This window comes from Crocodylus siamensis, chromosome 1, assembly GCF_052110815.1.
Source record: "Crocodylus siamensis isolate JL-2025a chromosome 1, ASM5211081v1, whole genome shotgun sequence".
NCBI classification, from domain to species: Eukaryota; Metazoa; Chordata; order Crocodylia; family Crocodylidae; genus Crocodylus; species Crocodylus siamensis.
In genome coordinates, this window is record NC_143395.1 from 168324645 (window position 1) to 168337210 (window position 12566).

A 12566-nucleotide genomic window follows, 5' to 3' on the forward strand; every position below is an offset into this window, starting at 1 on the left:
ATGTCAAAAATGGCTGTTCCACTCAGTCTTTCAGCTCTTGCATCAAATAAAGTATTACTAAATCCCTTTGAGTCAGCAAACACTGTAATGTCTCTTCTGAGTAGGATATTTTTAGAGTGGTTTAGATGTGTCAAAATTACCTTATCAACCATTAGATGGACTAAAAAGATTCCATGATGAGAACAGAGGATACATTCTGATTAGAGCATCTTTGAGAACTGCCAGGATTGGGAGATTATAAATGATTGTGTACAAGATGTAATTCAAATCTGTCACTGTTTGTATCAGTTATTCCTACAGTTTTACTCCACACTGAGCTCTGTAAAGAAAGAGCAAATGTCCTGTCTCCTGGAGAACAGAGAATGAACTAATTAAAATGAAGTACTGTCTTTAAAATGCAGTTTTATTGTTGCCAAAGTCTGAACCTGATGTAAAGAAAGTGCCACATATTGAGCTTTCTGCCTCCCAGCTAAGATACAGACTGTAATAAATGAAATGTAGAAATAAAGTGCTGATACAGACTGTCTAATGCTTACTGGGAGAAAATTGGTTCAGAGTGAATCTGCTACACTGTAGATTTTTCCTTAAAGATGTATTTAAATTTTAAAACGGCATGTACTTTGCTGTTGATCTTTGCCTACATGTAGGCATACTTCATTAGGCTATACTCATATAGCAAAGCACCTGAGTTAAAATACTTTTGTCTTCATGCCTTGCTCTACCAACTCAGCAGCATAAAATACTATGCGATTTCTTGTGGACATTTTTCACCGTTTGGGAAAAGTCCACAGGTCTGGGAAAAAAGCTTACCCCAAAATTGTGCGCCTATGTTATCTCACTGTCACCTTCCCCCTACCTTTCACCTTTGCCTCAGTTGTTTAATATTTCCCTGTATTCAGCAAGACACGTTAAAATTTGTTCTGAGTAGATCTTTAGCATGTCCTGTCTCTGTATCTGAAGAATTAATAGTGTGCAAGTGTCTGAAAAGTCATTTTCCTGTCTGATTTTTCTAAGACAAATCTTTAGAACTACACTTTCCAGCATTTAGAGTGAAATAGGATTGCATGACGTGACTGACCATCAATCGTAGAATCATAGAAGTAGGGTGGGAAGGGACCTTGTAGATCTTCAAGTCCGACCCCCCCGCCTGGGCGGGAGAAAAGACTGGACTCAAATGAGTCCAGCCAGGTAGTCATCAAGCCTCTTCTTAAAGACCCCCAGGGTAGGAGCCAGCACCACTTCCCTAGGAAGTTGGTTCCAGCTCCTAGCCACCCTAACTGTGAAGTAGTTCTTGCGGATGTCTAATCTAAATGTACTCTCTAATAACTTGTGTCCATTGTTCCTTGTTAAGCCAGGGGGTGCTAGGGGAAACAGTGTCTCCCCTAAACCCTTCTGGTCCCCCCTAGTGAGTTTATAGACAGTCACGAGGTCCCTTCATGTATTTCTTTTTTGTAAATAGTCAGTGGTGGCTAGAGAAGACTGTTAGAGGGGGTACTTTAGTATTCAGGTTTAGTGTTTAATACATGCATTTTTGGTACTAGAGTCGGTATATGGAGCATATCCACTACTGGCAACTATGTGCATTTAGTGTGGAGAATGTCACTTCATCCAGTGCTGTGTAGCAAAGGAAGAAAGTTTTCTATAAAATATTACTCTGTACGGGGATGCCTCTTTATTTTAGGAAGGGTATTGCTGTTTATTATTCATATATGATAGGATGGCAGCAGAACAATTGGCATGCTTTTACTCATCGGCATTTGCCTTTACTCTCTCTGTATGTGACTCTTCACTAACCCTTGAGAAACTTAAAAAAATTCTGAGTGCTCCTAAAAATCCTTTTTTCTTAGTCTGCTTTTAGAGCATGTTAAATGTGCATAATATATACATGATAAGCTATAATCCTTAGTAGATGTCATACTTTGCTTACCAATCTAAGATGATAGCAAAGAGAGTAAAGGCAATGGCAGTATCTTAAAAATGATATCTGTATAGTTGGGATATTTGCACCAAAACTGATTTTAGTAATCTAAGTTTGAAAGCCAGGTGAAGTGATTCAGAACCTAGAAACGTAATTAAAATGTGTTTATTCAATCATAATGTGTTACTTATACTTCATAGCCACTGTAACCTGGAATATTCCATTTCCATCTGGGATTGAGAAAGGTAATTAGTAATGAAGTCGGGTACAAGGTAGGACAGGGTAACTTAAAGATTTACTGGTTCAGGAACTGGTTTTTGAACCAGTTTGCCTTGAAGGTGCTAGCTTGCCCTGCCTTCTACTTTCCTCTTTTTGGGATTGGAAATGGAAAACATAGTAGAGGTTTTTTCCCCTTTAAACTGCTAGCCCACCAAGAGTTTTATTGGATTTATTAAACTCTTCTCCATTTGTATCACTCAAAGTTTAATATAGATTTTTCTCTTCTTTCAATCTAGGGCAAAAATGCTTTTTTCAAGGATCTTTCTTCAATTCAGTTGCTGCCCAGTGGAGATATGGATCCAAATATTTTATCCATACGACAACAAGTAAATATAAATCCTTATATTTGAACAAGAAAATGACAGAATTTTTCAAACCAGTTTCATGTAACTATAAATAACATGTTTTTTGATTTTGCTTGAAGCTCTTAAGGAAAATTGTGACTGCAGCAGTACATTGTTCATCACAAAAGGCCAAAGGAATCTCAGAAGAGATGTCACTTTCTGCTGAAAGAGAGAAGGACTGGCCAGTTTTGGCTGTGGGGTTGGCTCAACCTCTTCAGGTCAACGAAGATGTAATTAGACGGCATTATGTGTATGAATTGTATAATTATGGACTAGATCAGCTTGGAGAAGAGGTAATATGTGCTTTTGGTAGCCTTCTCAGAATCATGAGGAGCTCTACTAACTTGACATGTCTACATTTGCCATTTTTGTAGTTTTACTACCTAGCAAAGGATCTGCAAATTCACATTCTGAGTATATTTGCAAACAAAGCTTTGACTTAGAATGGGGCATGTTTTCTGTTGCGCGGTCTTCCAGCAGAGGGAGCACAAATTAACATACTTGACCCTGGTGTGTAGTTAGCTGTGATGGCCATGCTAAATTTCCTTATTCACATCCAAAAAAAAAATGCTTCTAGGAGGGACTGCTTCACAGATTTGTAAAGTGGGACTGTACGGACAACGTTGAGTAAAGCTAAAACAACTGGCAGTGCTTGCTAGTGTTTATGCCTTCCCAAGCTACATTGTACTGTCTGAGGAAATTCTTTTGTTAAAAACCAACCTGAATATACTGCTTCCATTTTGAGCAGGTTTTGGTAAAATGGTAGCAGTTAGAGAATTCGTGTTTCAACAAGCTTGATACTAGACAGGTTATTTCACAGAAGGACAACTTAGAAGTTTATTATACTGCAAATCTATATTTTCTGAAGCTTTGCAGTTCATTAATTTTTCAGTAAACTGTGTTGGAATTCCAGTACTTTGGAGTGGGTCTTGGGACTGCACCTTACTGATCTTTGAAATATTGGGTGTGCCACCAGAAAATACTGTCTGAACTGTCAGCATTTGCAACTCAAACTTTGAGTTCTCTGCCTTTGTTAGAAGAAGTTAACAAACTTATATGAAGATGTGAGATTGATGTCACTTGGAGCTGGAAAATGTCTGGAAGTCTTGCTGTATGTAAAATCATTTCATCTTTGATCAAAAAGTTGTAGGCAATTGCTAGTCTTCAAGTAGAAAAAGTTTTCAAATCATCTGTTGAGTTTGCCCTCTTAGGGGGCATTGTTTCAGAGTGAAAGAACATGAATTTGTATTTCAAGACTTAAGATACAACTCTAAGGTTTGTTGTTGCACTGCTGACTTTTGTGCTTTTTGTTCTTAGGGTTCTAATGGCCAGCACATAGCTGTGGTTTTGCTTTCTCTGTTCCATTGTTTTTGCAAAATGTCTATTCGTTAGTCAATTTGCTGGGTTATTTGTCCTATCAACTGAAAGCTAATAAGGAAGCTGAATTTAGGCAACCCTGTGAAAACTAAGTTTGGTGGTGGCTGTTCTTGTATTTTGAGGGATTGTAATCTGACTACTAATGTGTATGTTCCTTTTCTCAGGCCACTCTTCAAGTTCATGACAAAGAAGTGCTTGCATCACAACTACTTGTGCTGACGGGTCAGAGACTGGCCTATGCTCTGCTTCACACTCAGACGAAGGAAGGAATGGAGCTGTTGGCCAGACTTCCTCCAACACTCTGTACTTGGCTGAAAGCTATGGTAAGTTCACAGCTTGACCAAGAAAAATAGTGGAGAGGTTTACAGAAATCTTAAGCGAGATTTAGCTGTTATAAATTATGACTCTGGTGTGAGGTGAGATGCAGTACTTTTTCTTGCACTGTCTTGTAAAGTTGGAAGAGGGAGGAGATGCAGTTTTATACCAATAATACGATGTCAGGTGAGTGAAACTTACCTATCACTGGGCTACCGAATGAAAAAAATAAACAGCAAACACTTCACAGAACCACCACTCCACCTTTGATATCACTGGCCTTGTCCTCAAAGGAAAGCTACAGAAATCCCTTCTTAGGATGGGCTTGGGAACACACATGCGTAACTCTACTGGATGTTAAAAGCTGTGGACTTTGGTTTTATAGTTTATAACTTGGCTGTCTTATATCTCTAATTTCCCTTTGCTCCACAGATGAGAACTAGCCACTTCCCTCTCATATAATCAAATTCATTTAAAATCATTTGTGAAACAAGCAGTTGCTCTAATTCAGGGGTAGGCAACCCAGTATGGCACGCAAAGGCATTTTGCTTAGCACATGCACCTTGGAGCAGATGGCAGGGGGAGCCGTGAGGGACCCGATCCTTGTGGCAGTGCAGCCCCAGTCCCTTCCTTGCTGTCCACTCTGAGGCATGCATGCACCTGCTGCCAGCATTGAGTTGGGCAGGAGCTCTGCAGACCCCAGTGCAGCTGGTTGCAGCCTCCCTGCTTCCTGCTGCAAGCAGCCTGGGCTCCATGGCAGGTGGCAGGGGCCTTCCTGGAGCCTGGGCTAGCTCTGGCAGGCACCCAGGAGGCTGCAACCAGCTGTATCAGGGTCTGTGGAGCCCCAGTCCAGTTTGTTGCCTGCAGTAGGTGTATGCGTGCCTAAGGGCAGATGGCAAGGTAGGGGAGCTACACTGTCACGAGAAGAATCAGGCCCCTCGCAGCTCCCCTTCCATCTGCCCCTAGCACACCAACATCTTACAAGTTGAGGTTGCAAGTGTTTTTTGGTACTGTACACAGCAAAGTTGCTGACCCCTACTCTAATTTGTACCTAGCTTATTTGGACTGTGATTGCTTCTTTCCTAGATCTGATAAAGTGTTTGCAGCCTAAAAACTGGTCTCCTACTTCTCCTAGACATACAAGTTGGTTTAATAAAAGGAATGACCTCAGCTCTTAAACCTTGTTTCTGACATCCCTAGATCATGATAGTCACTGCTGTGACTTCTGTACTATTCAGATGTAAATAATGAATTAAAGTCTACATTTTTCCAGTTCTGGATAGTGAAGAGCAAGGAGTCAGCACAGAATATCTTGTCACCCTTACTCTGTTATAACTGTTTAAAAACCTACAGGGTTTATCAGTCTTACTGCTTTAAGGCCATTTCTCAGTCCATTCAGAGGACACAGTTAACATCTGAATATAAATCTGCAGTATGGAAACGGAATGTACTTGGGAAAATGTTGCTTTTTGCTACTTGGCTCTGGGTTTAGGAGCCAGATGCCTTGGTCCAGTGGGTATCCAACCCTCAGACCAACCACAACCTTTCCATTCGATTAATAGGCAAATTTATTTATACACAGTGATAACAGAAAAGAAACTCTAAGAAATTGAGCAAGTCTATGCATCTGCCAATCTTAGGGCTGTCATCAGAGTCAAGAAACTTCTGGCCAGGATACAGGTTACACTCTGAAGGCTCTCCCTTAGGTGTCAGATGGCAGCAACCTGGAGGTGGGCTGACAAAGGCCCACCCCCCTCTCTCCAAGTGGGGTGGATGAGACGACTGGTGGTGCGGCCTCTTTCTGTGGTGGCCTCGGGGAACCTCGTGGGGGCGGGGGGAGGGCAACCCTTTGTTACTCTCAAGTCTCTGCTTGTGTATTCTCCTTTCCTCCTGATGACTCTTCATCCATGGCTATTGCTGACTGGTCTCTCTGTGGCTCTCTTCTGTCACCCTTCCCAAAACAGGAATTTCAGACCCTCCCTCTTTGGCTTTGCAAGCTGGTGCCACCCTACCTCATGTTATGGAAACAGCATGGTATATGCCCCCCGTTTCTCAAACTGTGTCCTTGTTTGTTAGACAGCCTGTCTGCTTCTGAAGCCTGGGAAAACTGAGATCCAAGCTTTAAAAATCAGCACCTGCTGCCCATCTTGAACCATTTGTAACACACACCCACCCACCCCCTTTTAAATACCATTTTCAAGCCATCAGCCTGGACTGAAAAAACTTACCAACAGGCAGAGAGATGGGGTCACTCATCCTATTGGGTGGGAGTGCATTTGCTGCTCTTGGAGACGAAATAAGCTAGGTACACTTTTTTGCATAGGATGACTACTATGGGTGCCTCTCCCCTGTGAAGCAAATTGGCTATGGGTAGTAGGAAAATTGCTGATGTCGGCTTTCCTTGTTCTCGGGGGAATGTTTTGGCCTGGATTAAATCTTTAGGTTAATAGTTCTTTCAGAGTCAAGTCTCTTCTGGTGACCGTGTTTTGGCTCTCTTTGCTTTGCCTATTGAATGTAGCCAGTGTAATTTGAAGAAGTGTTAAAATAAGTTGTGAAAACTTAGTATGCTGCACAATGAGATCTGTCTTCCCTTTTCTCTTTTGATAAATGTTGTTCCTGGAAGTTCTTGTGAATTTAGACTGGCAGCTTCTTGGTAGAAATCAGGAACCTGTATAGAAGTCCCTAACAGCCATCACTTTAGTAGGATCGAGTGGCTCAGCGAAATCTAATTCCAGTGGACTGTGTGTGTACGTAACAGACTAAGTAGCTTAGCTGACTCCAGTAGGATAATATTTAGGTTTTCGTACACCGTGAGTTTCATTGACTGGATAAATGCATTGTTTAACACAAGGGCAGTCCCTACTGGTTGCCTGTGTTTAAACTGTAGCAAACACTAGCTTTCTGCATATCAATTAGCATAGCATCTTTGAGCCCCAGTTTGGCTGGTAATTAATTCTACTCTGGGATTAATTATACTCTGAAAAAGTGAAGGGAAGCAGTTGTGAGGACATCTCTTAGAAGCCTTGAAAGTGAGAGTTGCTAATTAGTTTCAGGGCTGCATGTTTACAGCACTGACAGCTAGTTGTACTTAATGAGCATTGTTGAGTTTCATACAAATATATAGCTTCTCTGCAGCAGTGAGGTGAGGCACTTAAGCAGTGGGCATTATGCTGGCCTTTAATTTTCCCCCAGCCTTCTGCTACTTTGCCCCAGATTTGTAAGTTTAGGAATGTACTTGCAATAAAAAGTAACCTTAGTCCTAGTAAAAGGAAAACTCTTTATGGGGAATAACCATTACTGTACTATCTTTTTATCCTTTTGCAGGACCCCCAGGACCTTCAAAATGTAGAAGTGCCAATTGCAACAACAGCTAAACTGGTCGATAAAGTGATAGAGAACTTGCCGGAAAACCATGGGCAATACAGTCTGGCCTTGAATCTGATGGAGGCGGTGGAAGCAATCTCTTCATCATGATCTTCACTACTTTTAGAAAGGATGTATTGTAGGATGTATTGCATGATTTTACACACGGATGAACTTTAGAGGGGAACTTCTGTGTGGCTTTTGTAAAATAAATTTAAATTTAAAAAAAAAAAATGCTTTTAAAATAGTCCATTCTAAATTCCACAGTATTGTTAATATAACAGAAATTAGTAACCTTTGTATACTTGTCAATACTCAGATGCTCCATTATTTATTTTTAACTCAAGCACTTTTGCCATAGCTTAGATTGTTACATTTAACAGCAATTTTAATCCACTATTTGCAACTTAACCTACTGTGAGATTCTATATTTCATACTCTGAAGATGGTAACTGTTCAGTTTGTGTGCTCCATATAGAGTAGCTTTTTAAAAAGCTGTACAGGCTATGGCATTCCATAAATACGTAATGCCTAAGGAAAAATTTCAGTCTTAGATTTTTTTTCTGAAATCTGTGTTTTAGCTGCTTCTGCAAAAGAAACCTATATCCTGAAAAGCCAATAGTAGTTATTCCTTAAAGGAGGCAGAGGTGAGATTTAGGCTGGCTGCTTCCTACTGCATCATGTATAGTATTGATATGAGATTTTTTTTCTTACTGCTGCAGGCCTTAAAGGAAATATCCTAATTTTTTAAAAAAGGAACCTACCCATTATTTGGCCATTGCTTTTAAAAGTAGAAACAGGTATCATTTTACAAATAAAGTCTCATTGTTCATTCTGTATGGGTGGGTGAATTGTTATTGTGATGGTCCTGTCTATATTAGAACTGCAGGATTGGCCCCTGTCCTTAATACTTCAACTTGAAGGAGCTTAGTTCCAAATAACTCATCTGTGAATGTCTTTGTGGTAAAAGATTTTCACAGATGTATTTTTGGTAATGGCATCATTGTAACAAAAGTACATCTTGTAATCAGTAATTGTACTTGACTAGCTGACCAAACTGCTGAAGGTGTATTCAAGGAAATAACTTACATTTTATAATATACTCTGTCACAAGATATTCTAACTACAGATAGATCCTTTAAGTAGTAGTTTGAAGTATTTTTAAGCCTTTGGAAACAGACCATTGTTCTTTTGCAGTAGTTAAATATCCATACTGTACTCTGACAAATTTAGAAATGTTTTACATTCTTTCACAGGAAATGCTCCTTTAGACAGGACTGGAAGTTCAAGAGTGATGTGACCTGTTTTTGGATCTATACCTGTCATCATAGAGGTGACAACTAGTAAAGCTAAACTTGTACTTATCTACAAGTTTAAATATGAAAAAATAAAATTTTAATTGCTGATTAGACACAGCTGCTTGAATTTGGTGGTACTAGTGTCATAAGTCTCAGGCTACTAGAAAGGACTTGACTTGGTCATGATTACCTTCTTGGATGTGTATGCTGCTGTCATTTGCAAAACAAAACAAAAATCCCACCACATGTCATTTGAATTAGTTGCAGAAAAGCTTCTGTGTGGAAAGGAGAACAGTTCCTGTTGTTACCTAATCCCTCTGTCTTGAATGATGAGTAATTAGCGTTCACAAGGAGCTTTACCATTATGATTACTCAAACCAGTTTCCCTTAAACTGAACAAGGGAACTAATGTTTAGTTACTGAACAGTTTGAAGTTATGTTGCACTTCTAAGAGCCTTAATGCTAAAAATGACAGCATTCAGTTGATACCTTAAATGTAGCTATTTTTACGTATTATAAAGTTAAGGTTAGTGGGAGGCTTTGGTTTACAAAAGAAAAACAGTTGGTCTTTTAGACTAGTCCATGTTAAAGTGCAGAGTACTGATAAACTATCTACTGCCATGAGATACACAGATACAATAAAAGAAGTGTAAAGCAACTGCATCCAATTACAGGCACCTCAGTCTTCATTATGTAACACATCTGATGACAATATTCTAGATTTCCAAAGGAACTGTATTACGGTTTCTCTACACTATGTCCTTGCACATACATAGTACTGTAAATGAACTAATGGTCTGTCTGACAGGCACCCTGCAGTGTTGTGTGACAATACTCTAGCTAGCTGTTAATGAGTTCCCTGGGTACTAGCCCAGAGTACTATGCTAATTAGCTCAGAGAAAGCACTGCATTAACGCTAGTTCCAATGGCTTCAGTATTTCTGCTGTCTAGGCCTACCCTTAATGTAACTGAGAATCAAGGTCTGAGGGAGTTATGTGAAACGCTTACAAATCAAACCTGTAATGTATTGTAAGTAAGATTCTGTATATACTGCTATTTTCTGTGTTCCATTGCTGTGGATTTGTGTAGCTTGATTAAAGCTGGGGCTCAGTTGTATGTCTTTCTCACTAGCATGCAGTCCTGAGTGATCATGTATGATATGGTGGGTTTTTTTAACCAGTCATTGTCTTAGAACTCTTTCTAGTTGTACTACTCAAAGATCAAATGTCATCCACTGTGATGACAGTGGATGAAACCACAACTGCTGCTGTGCATTGTTACATTTTAATACAATTTATTCCTTTATTTCACTAATTTATATGCATTTTCACAGAAAGGACTCTTAGTTTAAAGGTAAGTAATACTTTAAAGGATCTGTCTGCACTATTAGTCCATTTAAGGAATACTACAATGCTTTGATGAACAGTTTATTAAATTTATATATGGAAGCATTTTGAAACTTTTTCCCCGCTAATGCAGCTCTGCTCAAGTTGCAACCTAGTGCTTTGTCCCAGGACTTCCACAACCTTGTGGATACGCCGAGTCACTCTTACCACTTCAGTAAAGATCCTTTCAATTTCACCGACTGTGAAACGGGATGCTTAAGTGAAGTTTTACCCCCTTTAGAGATTTAAACAGTCATCCAACTGGAATTAATCTACATGATGTTTTTTCCATTTTGAGCAATGACTTCCATGCAGCGTGGACATACTGTGAGTGTAGAATCAGAGGTGTACCGCCTACAGCGAGGGCATTTTGCTCCAGCAGCTGGTTGAACAATAACTTTGTAGGAAGACTCTTCACGTATATCGCCACCTGCCAAAGAAAGTTTTAATGTACAAAGTACAAGCAGTGTTGAATATCTAGCAAATCAGTGCAGTGCAGCCTCTCTTTATGAAGGAACAGAAGCTATTAGATGTACTTAAAGTTCAGCCCCTGTCAAAAGGAAGACCAAGAAAAGCAGCCTGATCGGTCTTGGCCCATGTCAGAAACTTAGAAACTGCTCTAAGACAGTCTTTGCTGTCTAGTGCAGGGGTGTTCAGCCTCTGGCCCACGGGCCAAATTCAGCTTGCTAAACAAAGGCATAAGGTCTGTATAGTTCCCCATAGGTTGGAAAATTTAGCATTAGCAGTTAGTAGTGCCAATTTCTCAAGTCCTGCATGGCAGATTAGAGTTCAACTAAATCCTCTCGCCCCACACAACCACATGGTTGGATGGAGGCTAGGCTGCTGAATGGGATTAGAACCACTATCTGGATGTGGCCTGCAAACAGATTAAGTACTGTCCATCCAGCCCAATGGGCAAAGAGATTGTTTTTGCAATAGATCAAAGGTGCCCAAACAAAAAGAGCCCAACAAAAAAACCAAAGAGAACTCGGAACATTAAAGGTCAGTTTCCCCCTCCTTTACCTTCTAAATTGATCAAGAAGTTCCCTTCAATGATCTTTTCCTCTGAAGCCAGTTCTTTGGGTAGTTTTGTTAGTAGAGTTGTCTTTGAAGCCATCATGATTTCATTCAGCTGGGAGATACTGGAAGATTCTTCAGGCTGCAATGCCTAAAGAGAAAAGTTTACTTTTTCAACTAAAGAAAATCTGTAAAACATTAGCCTGGCTTAAGTTCTGCACACACAGGTGCCTGCAACCCTACTGGTGGATCAGGTTCAGTCCTGCTAGGAATGGCTGCCCTTCTGCATGAGTGGCTCCTACTGCCAATAGTACAGCTGTCCACTGAAATACCAACTCCTCTATTCAAAGGGGTGGATTGTGGTCCTTAGTTTTGATACCATACTGGCACCTGTGAAAGTACCATGTCCACCTCCATACATCTTATTTAAGTGTCTTTGGTCTCAGCTCTGCTTCATTCTCACAGGATGATGAGATTTTTCAAGAGTGGTAGTGGGTTCTATTATGACCATGTCCTTTAGGACTAGACTGCAACCACCACTTATTTCTTCTGGGCTCAGCAGCAACTCAGGAAGTCTGTATTTGAACTGGAGACTGTAAGACTGAAGTGTCAAAAACTCCTCATCTATTCTTCTGTGCTGCGGGGCCCTGAGAGACCTGAAATGTAACCCATGAGGGAGGGTAACATCAGTCATCTAATAATAGATGTTAGTGGTCTCCATTAATTTCCAAAATAGGTTTTTCAAATTCTGACAGATGTGCTGGCCCTGGGTCAGGAATCAAGTGACTCCTGAAGAAGTGTGGCCAGGGTCATTAATACAGATGCTAACAACCCCTCCCTTCCTCAGCACACACCCCCATACCCACAAATAAGTAGACTTGCAGATGTTAATTTTTCTGAGTTAACTGATGGTATTAGCTAGGTGCCTTTTTTCCCCATTACCTCCATTAGCTCAAAAAATAGCCCTGGCTCAATTACAATGACGACCTCGTGTTCCAAAGCATTCTTGCCAGAGATAGAGCCAAGGAAAGAGTCTCTTATGGCACATGCGCCCTCCACTGCTTCTTCAAGGCCAGGTTTCTTCCACACTGAACTTGTGTTGATCCAGCCAGTACGAAAGACGCTCTCCAACTCTTGAAACAAAAATACACTTGAATACAGTTGAGCTATGGGGGTCTCTTCTCTTTCTATTACTCTTCTGTATGGGGAGTGAGTTTTAACAGCAAAGTTTAAAAAGAATGCAGACATATGTGACTAGGAATTGCTGCAG

At 40.4% G+C, this 12566-nt stretch overlaps 2 protein-coding genes across 4 annotated transcripts in view; one reads left to right on the plus strand and one right to left on the minus strand.

Moving 5' to 3' along the window:
- RAB3GAP2 (RAB3 GTPase activating non-catalytic protein subunit 2) overlaps positions 1–10024 on the plus strand; it is a 74563-nt gene extending 64539 nt beyond the window's left edge. For both annotated transcript variants that reach the window (XM_090048630.1, XM_090048637.1), the window contains exons 32-35: positions 2434–2523; positions 2622–2834; positions 4083–4241; positions 7558–10024. In XM_090048630.1, the coding sequence (XP_089904756.1) occupies positions 2434–2523; positions 2622–2834; positions 4083–4241; positions 7558–7707 (612 nt within the window). In that variant the 3' untranslated portion in view covers positions 7708–10024. The remainder of the gene's footprint in view (positions 1–2433; positions 2524–2621; positions 2835–4082; positions 4242–7557) is intronic.
- The window catches only part of IARS2 (isoleucyl-tRNA synthetase 2, mitochondrial), a 61323-nt gene continuing 56550 nt past the window's right edge, over positions 7794–12566 (minus strand). For both annotated transcript variants that reach the window (XM_090048655.1, XM_090048649.1), the window contains exons 21-23: positions 12239–12429; positions 11303–11447; positions 7794–10709 (exon numbers count right to left, since the gene is read on the minus strand). In XM_090048655.1, coding sequence (XP_089904781.1) covers positions 10552–10709; positions 11303–11447; positions 12239–12429 — 494 coding nt within the window. In that variant the 3' untranslated portion in view covers positions 7794–10551. The remainder of the gene's footprint in view (positions 10710–11302; positions 11448–12238; positions 12430–12566) is intronic.